This window comes from Podarcis pityusensis (genome assembly GCF_964106645.2).
Source record: "Podarcis pityusensis genome assembly, chromosome: 4".
In the NCBI taxonomy this organism is placed as follows: Eukaryota; Metazoa; Chordata; class Lepidosauria; order Squamata; family Lacertidae; genus Podarcis; species Podarcis pityusensis.
The window spans coordinates 1,507,275-1,522,348 of record NC_138027.1 but is presented as its reverse complement, the minus strand read 5'-3'; the positions used below and the strand labels follow the sequence as shown (position 1 = coordinate 1,522,348).

The 15,074-nt window shown below is 48.8% G+C and overlaps 1 protein-coding gene across 6 annotated transcripts in view; it reads right to left on the bottom strand.

The window, feature by feature from the left end:
• The window catches only part of LOC308475136 (uncharacterized protein), a 60,880-nt gene that overhangs the window by 4,954 nt on the left and 40,852 nt on the right, over positions 1-15,074 (bottom strand). For 3 of the 6 annotated variants that reach the window (XM_081002082.1, XM_081002081.1, XM_081002080.1), the window contains exons 2-5: positions 3,196-3,703; positions 2,912-2,993; positions 2,545-2,627; positions 1,154-1,280 (exon numbers count right to left, since the gene is read on the bottom strand). In XM_081002082.1, coding sequence (XP_080858208.1) covers positions 1,154-1,280; positions 2,545-2,627; positions 2,912-2,993; positions 3,196-3,612 — 709 coding nt within the window. In that variant the 5' untranslated portion in view covers positions 3,613-3,703. Of the gene's footprint in view, positions 1-1,153; positions 1,281-2,544; positions 2,628-2,911; positions 2,994-3,195; positions 3,704-4,964; positions 5,124-15,074 lie in introns of those variants that run through there. The other 3 variants (XM_081002077.1, XM_081002079.1, XM_081002078.1) reach the window with 3 other exon arrangements.

Below are 15,074 nucleotides of genomic sequence, written 5' to 3'. Positions count from 1 at the left end.
TCCACATTAAGTAATGATATTGGGCGGTAGTTCTTAAGTTGAGTCTTTTCAGTCTCTGTCTTTGGTATGAGTGTAATATACGCTTCTTTCCACGATTCTGGTGCCCTTTTCCCCTCCAAGATCTCATTACAGACTTCCTTTAATGGTTGTACCAACCACTCCTTCAAAGCTTTATAGTATCTGGAAGTCAGTCCATCTGGTCCTGGAGATTTGCCCAGTTGCATATTTTGAATGGCACTCTCTATCTCTTGATCTGTTATTCTCTGGTTTAGATCCACCTTACTTTGGTAGGAGATTTTTTGTAGTCCATACTTTTTAAGCAGAGAGCATTGTTGGCTGCCCACTCTCTACCTTAGAGCAGATTTATGCCACAAGATGCCATAGGAAGGCACTGGATATAGTAAAAGATCCATCGCATCCTGGTCACTGTCTCTTTGAGCTCCTGCCGTCGGGACGGAGATACAGGACGATGAAGACAAGAACGAGCCGTCTTAAGAACAGCTTCTTCTCCAGAGCGATCTCGGCCCTGAATGGGAAGCCCAGACTTTGAAAGTCATCTAATCTCCCTTGCTGTATTATACTGTATTGTTTAATTAGTGTTTTTATGGAGCAGTCAAGTAATTTCGTTGTCCCCGAAGGGGGCAATGACAATAAATATATTATTATTATTATTATTATTATTATTATTATTATTATTGCTTGCGGTAGTAGAAGAAATGAAGGGAATTAGATGTGAGTTCATTGCCTTTATTGACAGACTTTAACAGATTTATGGGAACCTGAGATTTTAAAAGCCTAGTTCTTCTCTGGTATGGATTTCTTTTGACCCCATCTCCAATGCCAGGCATCTCTTTGGTCAACCCAAGACTGAGAGGAGCAAAATAAAAACAGAAAACCTGACAGAAGCTACTTCAACTACCCTAACAACTCCAAAGCTGACATTTAAAATGGCCAGGGCAGTTCAGACCAGCCTGATAATTGTTTGAAAAAGTATAACTGTCGGAAGAACATTCAGGGAGAAGACAGTTGACAGTCTTCCATTCAAGGTGAGGTGTGGGGGTCTTATAAGTTCCGTCACAATCTGGGAGGTTCATCACATAGATATTCATTTTGAATTTCCTGGCAGATAGGACGATCTCACAGGGAGGCTTACCAAGAGAGGCCACGATCCCATGAGTCTCCTCCATGACGTCCTTATGCAGAGCTCTCTGGTCAGGATCCAGCAATGCCCACTCCTCGTCCGTGAAACAAACAGCGACATCTTCAAAGCACACTGGACCCTAAAAGGAAAAGGGAAATGTCCTCTGAGACAGCAGAAATATGATCTGCTACACAATGCTCTGTTCTTTCCTTCCTGTTAATGGCTGTGTTTTTTTAAAGTGATTCTTTTGCTTCCCACTTTAATAATGGAAGCTTCTTTTAACAAAGGAATTCTTTTATTAGGCATTTATTTTATTGCCCCCTCTACTCTCCCCATGCACTGTTCTGGGGAGGGAACGTCAAGGGGAGGAATGGAGGGCAGTTCTCTTTGTGCTGCTGATGGGGCTGGCTAGGGGAATCCTGGCCACTGCTTGTTATGGCTTCTCCAAAGCGCAGAAGCCTATTTTAGCAGCCCATGGTCAATGTAGAAATAAAGCAGTAACTACAAATGAATCCTACTGGCAACATTCAGAAGACTGGTATTAATTACATGGGCAGGAAATCCCACAGTTCACAGCTGCAATTAACTCTTTATCAGCAAAAACACGGTACAGTGGTACCTCAGGTTAAGAACTTAATTCGTTCCGGAGATCTGTTCTTAACCTGAAACTGTTCTTAACCTGAAGCACCACTTTAGCTAATGGGGCCTCCTGCTGCTGCCGCGCCGCCGGAGCAAGATTTCTGTTCTCATCCTGAAGCAAAGTTTTTAACCTGAAGCACTATTTCTGTGTATGTAACCCGAGGTACCACTTTATTCACAGACTTGGCTGAGTTTCAGGCCTAATGAGAATAGCAGCTCATTCCCTGAGTCTCTTCCTCCACAAAAGCAGCTGCTGAGAGTAAAGGCCCCGACTCCCCACAGCTTTCCAAGCCCCCTCCTCTCTGGGGTTTCTGACAAGTGATCAAACAGTGTGCAGCCTGCCTTTGCTCCTCCATGTTAGACCTCTCTTGGCTCTGAGAGACAAGCAGGGAGGGTGGATTCTGGCAGAAGGAGAGGGAGCCCCCGGTGGCTCCTCCTTCTCCTGACTCATCTCTGCCTCTCGACCTCCCTCCTCCCACTCGCCTCCTCCCTCTTCTGCCTCTGATTCTGCACTGCATTCTGCCACAGAGTCTCCCAGCTCACTAAGCCCTGTTTCCCCTTCAGCTTCTGACACCTCCTCTTCCCAGGCTTCTCCCTCTTCTCCCTCTCACTGCTCATCCTTCCTCCACCTCCACTCCTTGGGCTGAGACCTCTTCCCTTCCTGGTTCCCCGGCTGCTTCCTCCCACCATTCCTCTGTGCCCAACCAGCCCATGACATTGCTCCATCCCTCGGCCTCTGTCCCCACAAGACAGCTTCCCCTGACCTGATCTGGTTCCACAGCCGCTGCTTCCCTTCTGCCCCCATGAAAAGACGGATCAGGAGGTCTTGCCGGCACCATTCTGTCACCTGCAAGAGAAAAAAGGTAAGCAGGATGCCGGGAGTGCCTGTTTCTCTCACAGGTGAAACAGGGCATCTCTAACTACAGATGGGCCTTTCAGAAAGCCTTTCCTGCTGAGTGCAGTTGGACGTTTGTGCCGATTTCATATGTTAGTTGTGCAAAATTACCTCTCCCTTCCTTTGGACCTTGTTCCCAACTGTGCCCCCCCCCAAAAAAGATGAAAAGAACCCACAGATTAGTTAGAAAACCAACAGAATGAGACCAAACGGAGAAAAGCCACCTTCCTCCTTACCCAGTGGCCTCTCTCTGGTGTCCAACGGAGGCCTCTCTGCCTCACAGGAATCCAGGTCCATTTCTGCAAAGATATCCTTTCCCTGAGAAAGAAACAAGGATTCAAAACAGAGAATGGGGTGAAGGATTAAAAAACGAATGTCAGGGCCAACAGCTTTAAAGGTGTCAGATGTCATTCCATGGATGTCTTCCAAGAAAAAGCATGGACCGTCATTAAAGCAATATGAGATGTTCTCCATCGTGTTTGGAGCCCCTTGGGAGTATCCATAGGAAAGTCTCTCTCACCTGCTTTCTCTCTGCCTGCTCTCTCTCCTCTGCCTGACTCAGGAGAAAACCTTCGGCCAGGGCCACCGCCTGGGAACTGGTCTCCGCTCCACAGTCCCTCACCCAGCTCTCCATCTCCGGAGGAAGGACAGCCAGGAACTGCTCCAAGATCACCAGGTCCAGCATCTCAGCTTTCGTGTGCCTTTCTGGCTTCAGCCATTGGTGGCAAAAGTGGTAGAGTCGGCTGCAAACCTCTCGGGGTCCTTTGGCCTCCTGGCAGCAGAACTGCCTCAACTGCTGGCTCTGCACCTCTGAGCGGAGGGTGCCCTCCTCACCCAGGATCTTCTGCCCAGAGTTTCCCCAGAATCCCCCACTGCTCCCAGTTTGGTTGGCATGGCCTCTTCCTGCTCCAGGGCCAGCTGAGTCTTGCTCATCCATCTGTGCTCTCAGGAAGCCTCTGAGAGATTGGAAGGAACCTTTTGGTCTTCTGCCAAGTTCTGTCTGTCTGAATGAGAAGCTCTAGCAAATCCTAAAAAGCAAATACATTGTTCTGTTACAGAATTTGTAGGTCAGAAGAAACAACAGAATCCGTAAGGAAGCATGGATGAGTCTTGCTAGGAACCAGGGCTGGATGGCACCACAGCCCAAACCATGAGATATCTTCTTTAAAAAGAGGAGAAGGAGAAAGCAGCCTCTAGTTCTCCTATAAGGAATATTGCAATGCAAAATGTGGAGGCAACGGAAGGGATTTGTGGGTGATTAATCAGCCTAGTTTCTCCTGCCTTCCAATCAATGCATGAAGTCAGAAATGACTGCTAAGGGAGTCATCAGTATCTTTTGAAAAATGGATTCTTGGCTGTAGTGGGGGTCCTCACCTGTGGGTCCTCAGGAGTTTCTCTCCTCCCCCCCCCCCATGCTTCTGTTTTTGCACTTTGACTCTACAACGCTCTCCAGAAAGACTCCTGGGGTGAGGTTCCTTTTCCTTTGCTCTGAGGGCCATGTATGTATCTGGTCAACCCCCTGAGGGCCAAGTGGGTGGGGCCAAAGACATCTCCCTTGAAACTCAGAGTAAAGAATGGGTAGTTTGATGATGATGATGATGATGCTCTTAGATATCTTAACACACACACAGCCATTGATGCCAAGGTCCCTGGAGGCTCAGTGAGTAGCAGCGCCCATTTCTGGCTGGTTTTCCAGCAACAATCCCTTTGGGACAGAGAGGATGTGGTCCTGGGATGCCCTGCTCTGGGTGCGAGGGGATTGCTGCAGTGGCCTCCGTGGGGAGCTGCCCTGGGAGACACTGGGAAACTGGTCCCCAATGCAGCAGCCAGACTATGGGCTGGGATCCCTCTCTTTAGTCCTGGCCTTTCTCTCCCACTTTTCTTCCTCCCTCCCTGTGGGGTTTTCTTGGGGGGGGGCTAGTCCACCTCCTCCTCCAGCTTTGGAAAACCATTTGCACATGTTTCCTCTGTTCTGCAATGAGGCTGAGCGACGTCACACCGAGTTAAAGTCCCAGGGACTCCTTTGTTTGAAGAAGGGAGATTTCGGGGGAGTCATTGTTTTCTGAAGGGGGGGCGGAAGGCCAAATGAGTTTGGGACCCTCTGCTCTGCAGGAAGGAGAGCGTTGCAGACCTGGCCCCTCCCTGGCAGGACCCTCTCCTCCCTTACTTGGGGTCCCCCCCTGCAGGAGCTGATCAGGGCCCCCCAGGCATCCTCCCCCGCTGCAGCCCTGGGACCCCCCCCCCCCGTCTCCCCACTGCACCCTCTGGGGAGAGAGAGGCGAGACTCACCAGATCCCAGGAGGGGGCAGCGAGGCAGCCCTTGCAGGAGAGACACCAAAGCAACACCCCCCCTTCCTTGCAGGAAGGGACTGGGGAGGGAGGGGCCTTGGCTCTGGAGGACCTGCCCCCCCCCGTCCGCTTCCTGTCTTCTCTAGGAAGGCAGCTCGGTCCCCTTTAACCCTTGCCAAGCTGAGTCCCCCAGTTCAGCCCTTCCTCGCTTTACTGCCTCCCTGGCTCTGCCTATAGTAAGAGATGCTGGGGGGGGTGGCTCTTGTTTGGGCTCTGAGCATCTCCCTCCCTTCGCCAGAAATTTCAGTAGCAGCTTGCAGGGGAAAGGGCTTTGCAGGAAGCAAGGGACCTCATCCTAGAATTCAGGAGTGGAGAGATAGGAGGGGATCCCAGGGTCATCTAGTCCAACCCCAGCAATGCAGGAATCTCAGCTAAAGCATCCATGGCAGATGGCCGTCCCATCTCTGCTTAAGAAACCTGCAAGGAAGGAGAGTCCACCACCTCCCAAGGGAGACAAGAAAGAAGATTCCACCTAAACATTAGGAAGAACTTCCTGACAGTAAGAGCTGTTCGACAGTGGAATTTGCTGCCAAGGAGTGTGGTGGAGTCTCCTTCTTTGGAGGTCTTTAAGCAGAGGCTTGACAACCATATGTCAGGAGTGCTCTGATGGTGTTTCCTGCTTGGCAGGGGGTTGGACTCGATGGCCCTTGTGGTCTATTCCAACTCTATGATTCTATGAGACCTTTCCCCTGCCCAACTGCTCTTAGATGTCCCCCAAGGCAGCGGGTCCTGAGTTCTAGCCCTGCTGAAATAATGGCGCTGGCTACCAAGGAGGAACCAAGTGAAGTTCAAAATAAATAAATAATATTTCCATCCTGAATAATATCTTTTAATGCATTCCTTTTATGCTTATACACAAACATATGCCATTTCCCCTCCCAGAAATGCTTAATTGCTCATTCAAGGGACTAACAACGGATGGTGGTGGTTGTTAATATTTATTAACCTGACATACCGCCCTTCATCAAGAGATCTCAGGGACGTTTAAAACACAGAACATATAAAAAGCAGGCAAATGATGCTGTTCCTTTCCCTCTGCCTTGTCCAGCCCACTCCTTCCCTCCATTAAATTCACTGTGTGCTGAAGCAAATAAATCCATCAAACTTCATCAAATGCTCAAGTGCCAATCAACATCTATTATAGAATCATAGAATCATAGAGCTGGAAGAGACCACAAGGGCCATCGAGTCCAACCCCCTGCCAAGCAGGAAACACCATCAGAGCACTCCTGACATATGATTGTCAAGCCTCTGCTTAAAGACCTCCAAAGAAGGAGACTCCACCACACTCCTTGGCAGCAAATTCCACTGTCGAACAGCTCTTACTGTCAGGAAGTTCTTCCTAATGTTTAGGTGGAATCTTCTTTCTTGTAGTTTGGATCCATTGCTCCTTGTCCGCTTCTCTGGAGCAGCAGAAAACAACCTTTCTCCCTCCTCTATGTGACATCCTTTTATATCTTTGAACATGGCTATCATATCACCCCTTAACCTCCTCTTCTCCAGGCTAAACATGCCCAGCTCCCTTAGCCGTTCCTCATAAGGCATCGTTTCCAGGCCTTTGACCATTTTGGTTGCCCTCCTCTGGACACGTTCCAGTTTGTCAGTGTCCTGATTTATGCACTACATAAATCTTGTTTTCCAAAGCAGATTCTATATGTTTATTTTAATTATTTATTAAATTTACATACTGTTACCGCCTCTCCTGATATGGGACTGCCTCTCCTGGTATGTCCCACGGAGGACCTTACGGTCTTCAAACAAAAACATCCTGAAGGTCCCGCGCCACAGAGAGGTTAGGCTGGCCTCAACTAGAGCCAGGGCTTTCTCGGCTGTGGCTCCGATCTGGTAGAACACTCTGTCACAAGAGACTAGGGCCCTGCGGGACTTGACATCTTTCCGCAGGGCCTGCAAGACGGAGCTGTTCTGCCAGGCCTTTGGTCAGGGTTCAGTCTGACTCCCTCTCCCCTTGCATGAAAGTGGCCTCCCAATTTTTCTCACAGGCCCATATAAGTTCAGCACAAACCGTTGGACCGGGTGAGCATTGAAGGTCCCCAACCCTAATCTGCGGGTTGCCATCTGAATGGATTTTATTCTGATCCTGATCTGATTTGAGGATGTTTTTTAATTGATTGTCTGATTTTATGTTAATGTGTTATATATTTGATGTTAGCCACTCTGAGCCCGGCTTTGGCTGGGGAGGGCAGGATATAAATAATTTATTATTATTATTATTATTATTATTATTATTATTATTATGTTACGGAAAAATCCAGGTGCGAGGCTGCTCAGCCACCCAGCACGTTGGGCAGAGCCCGTGGGTCCCTGTGGAACAAAGAAGGAGTCCAGCTACCAACCAGAGCAAATAGCTTAAGATCAAAGTTTATTGCGCAACAGCTTCAAAGAGGAATTGAACCCCGAGAACGGGGTGACAAGGACTTTTGAAAGTTCATATCTTATCCCAGCATACAGTTCACTAAACATCATCACTACATCAGAAAAGGGGAGGAATGTGGGGGGGCAACATGCAAATACAGGATATGTATCGGGAGTACATTCTAAGCACCTACAGCAAGAGAACTATAGGACTTAGGTTTGCATAGTCTTCCACCTGAGCAAGTCCAAAGGAGGGGGTTTGCCCAGTGATTGACACCTATGAGTCCCTTCCTGTGCGTCTCCCCTTGACCATAAAGAAGATAGGTCTCTGAATCCAAATCTGCCCGGTAGTGTGCACTAGTCCAAAACAGTATTTACTGTCAGTATAAATGGTCGTCCTTTTCCTTCGCTGATTTCACAAGCCCTGATGAGGGCTATTTAATTCTGCTGCCTGGGCGCTGTATTGAGGATTTATGGGGTTGGCTTCTAGCACTTCAAAGTCAGAGACTACCGCATACCCGGTCTACCTTTCCCCATTTATCACCTTGGCACTCCCGTCTGTGTAAAGTATAAGGTCTGGGTTTTCCAGAGGAAGGTGATCTAAGTCTTCTCGGGGGTTTTCAGGCTGTCAGACTATTTTTGAACAATCTTCTGGCTGTGGTTGCAGGGTTGCCGGATTTAGGGAATTGACTATTTTAATGGTAACATTGGATGGGATGAGCAGGAGAGCTTCATAGCGATTCAGGCGTGGATTTGAGAAGTGGTGGCAGCCCCTTATGGTTAAAAGGGTAGCGACTGCATGAGGGACGTGGATAGTAATCTCATGCCCTAGTACTGTTTCTTGAACCTTTTGGAGAAGAATCACAGCAGCAGCGATGGCTCTCAGGCAACTCACTGCCCTCTTTGCTGTGTTATCAAGCTGTAAGCTATAATAAGGTACTGGTCTCTCCTGATCCCGAAAGGTCTGTGTTAGAACTCCATAGGCTTCATGGATGAATAAATTGAAAGGAGTACGATAGTCCAGGAGACCTAGGGCGGGGGCAGATTGCAACTCCCTCTTAAGGCACTCAAAGGACTTATATGCCTCCTCACTCCAGACCAGTTCGTCAGGGTGGTCCTGTCATGTCATAGCTGACAAGGGCTTGGTTATTTCACTGTAACCGGCAATCTGCAGAAGCCTGCAGAAGCCTGCCATACCAAGGAAGCCCCGCAATTGTCTTTTAGTTTTGGGGAGGGGAATCTTGGTGACAGCTTCTATTCTGTCGGTTGCTAGGCTTCGGGTGCCTACTCCCAGGATATGTCCAAGATATTTTACCTCTTGCTTACAGTATTGTAACTTCTTGGGGGAGACTTTATGCCCTTTGTACACCAGCTCAATGAGGAGGTGTTTAGTGTCTAATTTACATGCACCTCACTGGCTGAGCATATTAAAATATCATCAACGTATAAAAGGTAAGTGGATCCTGCAGGCAGAAGTATGTCCTGTAGATCTTGGTGTAAAATCGTGGAAAATATGGCAGGTGATTCTGCATACCCTTGAGGGGTGTTCATTTGGTCCTTGTAGGACAGATTGGACTTTGGTCCAATTGACAGTACGTTGCCCAGCTGCTTTTACACCATCTAAAATGGCTTTCTTAAAGATATCTAAGCACCAGATCCCGTTGGAAGTGTTGTAGTCCCAGGTCGGTTCATTTCATAGGACTTGAGCCATAAGTGCTTCCACCCCTTGGGGTCGGTTTGGCTAGTAGTTTGGGAGTTCTAGCACCTCTCCTGCTTTTGTTAAGATATCTGCCTTGTCAGCTTCATTAAAGAGAGCATTCAAGAGTACATGAATGTCTGCCCACGTGGTTGTATGTGTGGAGAAAATGTCCTTCACTTGCCGGTGGCATTTATCTGGGTCATCTCTTAAGGAGGCCATTTGGTTTGACCAGGTGATGTGGTCTACAGTATAAAAAGGGTGATACGTATATACCATTTGAGGAGGTCCGTCAGGATCTAATGGCGAGATTGATAGTGTTCTTAAAGGCATATGGACCTCTGTTTGGCTAGAGGTTCCCGCTGTGTCAATTTGATTCGTATTTGATGGACAAGGGGCGGGTACCTCCAAGTGGGTAGAGGTTCCTGCCATGGCACTTTTTGTCTTACTTTGTAGGCAAGTAACTACTCTTTTTGTGCCCTCCTCTGCCCAGCTGTCCTCTGTTCTGTGTCGCTCTCTGTGTCACTGGAAGAGGCTGATGATGTCAGTGTTTGTAAAAAAGAAGAAGAAAGCGTTCTGACCTCCCTTTGTCGCCTCAGCCTGGTCCTTGGACCCTTGTCGGCATAAAAGAGTCTGCTTTTATTCTTAAAAGTCTTTCTGCAAAAGCGACTGACCAACTGTACACATCAACACTACCAGCTTTCACTAACCAACCAACCAATCCAACCCCAAACTAACATTTCTCACTCTATATATACAACCCGGTGCAGGCCGCTGACTCATGCTGACCCAGCTTTTTTAAGCATTAAAGAAACAGTGACCAATTTTTAGCCGTGACAGATGGTGCTGCCCTTTGGTAATAAAAGGGGATCAGAGCCCGTTCAACGGAGTCATCGGTCGGAGGTCCCTCGTAGGGAGGGGGCAATGGCTGTTTTTCTGGTTTTAGTAAGGGCAGTTGTAGAGACAGGGCTGCATGCGGAGCTTGAATAATTCCTTTAACTGTCTCAAAGGTGGCCAGGTACTCTAGTTGATGAGGTTTCTCTTCCATTAAGTGCTTCCTCCGGGGATTTAGGTGATCTGTATTAAAGGATCCGTTTGGTGGCCAGCGCAGTTCGGGTTTTGCAAAGGCTATACCGGTGGGCCAGGAATTTTTGCATAGATCTTCTAACTTCTGTTTAGACAGTAGTCTATGTCCCGGTACTGCTTTCCAGTATGTTAGTACAAATTCAAGAGGAGAGTCAGGGTCCCTCTGGGACAGGGATGGCTTCCGTGAAACCTTCCTGCTAGAGGGAGCTCACTCATCTTTCGAAGCTTGGGTACCTTTTTCTCAATTATGGTATTTGTAAGATAGAAAGGTGGGGAAGAAGAGGGGTAGGTAAGGGTTTCAATTTATCTATACAAGAGGCTTTAGTAGATTATACTGTTTCTTCTATCTTTCAGTCCTACCTTCCGTTAGCCAACAACTTCACAGGGTTTCTCCCAAGTCCTGAGCTATCTGGTTTCCTCCCCAGACCTTTGGTACTCACCTTTCCCTTTCCTTACTTTGGGGTGCTTCCTCTCACTCTGCTACGTCCTGCCCAGTTCCTACTAGGCTACCCCTCCTGGCAACCTCCTACCTATGGTTGCAAACTTCGGAAAAGGGACCCTACTGGACACCTGCACAGTGCGGTGCCAGCTCAGCCAACCCCTGGATAGAATTTTTTGATCTGGAATATCCCCATTGCGTTCAGAAGCGGGCTCACGCACAATACACATGTTATGTGGTCCGACTGGTGCGGCTGGGGTAGAGATAGCAAGACAGTCCTTCCAGCCCCTTGCTTTCAATTGGACACCCGTTTGCAGAGAGGTGGGTTTTTGAGTCAGTCCTCTCTGTCTTATTTCCAGGTTCCTAATCAGGGCAGCTAGCTGGAAGTTCAGAAAAAGAGCTCCTACCCCTTGCTTTCAATGAGATGCCCGTTGTGGTGAGGTGGGTTTTTAAGCCGGTCCTCTCTGTCATATTTCTGGGCTCTCAACTGGCTGTAGATTTTAAGATAAAGAGACAGAGCAAAGAACTCCCCTCTCAGTTGAGCAGTGGTCCACAGTCTTTCTGACAATCTGGACCAAGAGAAAGGTAAGGAAGAATGATAGATAAGAGGGCAGAGAATTCAGTTGCCAGGTGTCACCACCCCATTCCCACCAGTGCACTGGATTTCAACCTATACTCACACGTCTTCTGTTGCGATCCCGGGATCAACAAATAAGCTGGCTGCATCCTGCCTTTGCTCCCTGTTTGGGTTCCTCGAGGCTAGCCAATTACCACCCCAGAAGATGGCTGGGGGTCCAATAGGATCTTCCCAGACAAAAGAGGCCCAGTGCTGGCTGAAGATTTTGGGGACCCCGGTCAGAAACATGGGGAAACCGCAAGCTCCATGCAGATTGGGCGCAAAAATGTTACAGAAAAATCCAGGTGCGAGGCTGCTCAGCCACCCAGCACATTGGGCAGAGCCCGTGGGTCCCTGTGAAACAAAGAAGGAGTCCAGCTACCAACCAGAGCAAATAGCTGAAGATCAAAGTTTATTGCGCAACAGGTTCAAAGAGGAATTGAACCCCAAGAACGGGGTGACAAGGACTTTTCAAAGTTCCTATCTTATCCCAGCATACAGTTCACTAAACATCATCACTACATCAGAAAAGGGGAGGGTATACATGATTAACATAGGAGGAATATGGGGGGGGGCAACATGAAAATACAGGATATGTTTTGGGAGTACATTCTAAGCACCTACAGCAAGAAAACAATAGGACTTAGGTTTGCATAGTCTTCCACCTGGGTAAGTCCAAAGGAGGGGGTTGCCCAGTGATTGACACCTATGAGTCCCTTCCTGTGCATACGTGACCTCCTGCTTGAGGGATTACGGCGAGGGCCGAGGGCTTATCGGGTCCTTGGCCAACAAAGTAGATTGGCAGTGGAATGAAGAGAATCGGTGGACAGTGATTTTCTATGAATTTCCAAGCGTTTTAGGCTTTTTTTTAGTACAGACGGTTTTTTTCAGAAGTAACCTGGTCTGACATTGCTACATTGTATCTAGTTTTGATTGGATTAATAAGGTAACAGGTTTCAACTGAATCAGTCCATTGTTCTCACAGCGGGAGCTGTCATCACCTTGTCAGCGCTCAGTGGAGTGTGCAAAGCAACCCGAGCTGAGCTGCCTCTGCAGAGCCATGGCATTGCTGTGATTGGCTGAAGGGCTGTATTCGACGCAATCTGATTGGCTAGAGCGCATCCTAATGCAAATACCTTGTTCATTCATAAAATACATCAATCGTTCATTCCGCCTGCCTGTGTGTAGTTTAGAGATACAGGGTCAGTGCTTTATTCTTGGGGTTTTATGCGGTGCTTGGTGCAACATTGTGATGGGGTGAGGGGAGTCCTAGTATGGTAGGGTTCCCTTGAGGTCGCCTCCTTGGGTTCTACGTGTCTTACTCGGGAGTAAGACTCCGTTCATGTGCCCCCCTCCATTCTGTAACAGTCCCCCATTTGGAGATAGATTTGCATTAGAGTTCTGAAAGAACCGCATTCCTTTCTCCGCACCCTAGATCTCGGTGATCATATATTTGCCTTCTCCCGAGTGCTTCATTTGCACATATTCAGGGAAGGTGGCTGTATTCTGCGAGTAGGAATAGGCTCTAAGGGGAAATGAGCTATGTTGGGCAGAACAACGGATAAGCCCCTATGATTCTAGCTAGGTTTGGGAATGCAGGTGAGTGGGGCCCCTTCCTTCTTGTGGTTTCCTGCATCTGGTATTCAGAAGCCTGGCTGCCTCCAGCAAAGCCTGGGAACCCCTGGCAGCATTCTCCTCCTCCATGAACCTGTCTGATCCTCTTCAGAAACCATCCACTGCCTCCGGGGGGAGATAGCTCGGCAGTTTAGCTCTGTGCTGTGTGGAGAAGGGCTTTCATTTGTCCCTCTGGAGTCTGCCAATGTCCAGCTTTGTCGCAGGATGGATCCAGCACCTACTCATGGGTCCAGAGGCTGCTCCCCTCCCTGAGGAAGCTGCACACTTGAACTGCAATTACGCGCAAAAGGGAGAAGGAGGCGTCGCCAGCGGCACAGACACCCTAGGGAGGATCTGGGCCAGCATATAAGGGGTGCCAGGGGGACCCCAAGAGCTCCAAGCAGCTGATGCCAAGGACCGGCATGGCAGACACTCCAGCCACAATGGCAGTAAGTGACCCTGGAGACTCCCCCTTCTCTCTCTTTTTCTTCCTGCCTTCCTACATCTGCGCTTCCTGCCTGGAACCTGCAGGCTTCTCTTTCACCTGCTTGTGTGCTGGATCAGCTCTTGCAGACCCTCTTTTCCAAGGACACTCCTGGATTTGCAGAAGCCGTCCCAGATTCTGATTTGTTCCTGGAATGTCCCAGTATTCCTTTTATTGTTGTTTAGTCGTTTAGTCATGTCCGACTCTTCGTGACCCCCTGGACCAGAGCACGCTAGGCACTCCTGTCTTCCACTGCCTCCCGCAGTTTGGTCAGACTCATGTTTGTAGCTTCGAGAACACTGTCCCACCATCTCGTCCTCTGTCGTCCCCTTCTCCTTGTGCCCTCCATATTTCCCAATATCAGGGTCTTTTCCAGGGAGTCTTCTCTTCTCATGAGGTGGCCAAAGTATTGGAGCCTCAGCTTCACGATCTGTCCTTCCAGTGAGCACTCAGGGCTGATTTCCTTCAGAATGGAGAGGTTTGATCTTCTTGCAGTCCATGGGACTCTCAAGAGTTTCCTCCAGCACCATAATTCCTTGTCATCCCTATTTTCATCAGAGAAAACGTTGGAGGATTTTGGTCCTGCAGGGAGCCGAGAAATTTTGGTTGGGTTGGGTGGAGGACCAAAAATAGGGCAGCGGAGTTCCTCCCTATGGAAACATCCATGTTCTACTTGCATTCCTTGTTGCTGCAATAACGATGGCAAGGGTGATTTTTATTCCAGACTCAGCAGCAGCAGGACGGCAGGTTGGAGGGGAGCCATTTCTGGGGCTGCCAGAGCACAGCCTCCTTCTCCTCCTGCCTGTCATAGAATCAGAGTTGGAAGGGACCTCCAAGGATCATCTAGTCCAAGTCGCTGCAATGCAGGGATGGCAGCTAATCCCTCTTTCCTGTTTGCTTCCATCTATCCATCCACCCACCAGTCCTCCTCCATCTGCCTCCACTGTCCCCTCCCTTTCCCCTTTTGGAGCTCCATTCACTTCCTTGCTCCTTCCAGCTCATCCTTCCTTTGTATCTTCTCACAAGACTGATTTCCCTCTCCACCCTTCCCTTTCCCTTCTTTCCAACCTTCTCCTCCATCTCTCCCTTGCCCCACTTCTTTCTTTCCTCCTGGGCCCACACTTCCTCGTCTCCTCCAACCAAGGCTCTCCTCTCCCACTTCCCCAGTAAGTCTTGTGCATTTGCAAGGTAGATTCCTTGTCAGTGATCCCTGCATTGTAGAGGGTTGGACTAGATGCTTTTTTGTGTCCCCTCCAAAGTCTATAATCCTATGATTGTATCATCATCAACAGCTCTCCATCCCTGGAGGTCTTTGGGCAGAGGTTGGGGGACCATCTGTCAGGGATTCTGTAGCTGTGTTTCCTGCACTGCAGGGGCCAAATGACCCTCTGGGGTTCTTCTTCTTCTATTTCTCCTCCTCCTCCTCCTCTTCCTCCTCCTCCTCCTTCTGCAGAGGGTAACCTTCAGTGACCTGGTCAAGGGAAGCCACGGCATCGCAAGGGTCTGAAGGGAACGTGATGGAGCCAAGGCAGTGATGTGACGTGTGGCTGGAAAAGGTGAACAATAATCTCAGCACAGTCCCAAAATGTCAGTGTTTTGGAATAGAACAGGCACAGGACCATGGACATAGCCAGGATTTTTTTGGGGGGGGGGGGGTGTGCAAGCTTTATGTTGGGTGGGAGGCAGAACTGTGATACAATTGGTCAGTTAGTTAAATGTTTTCTATCTATTTACTTGATTCA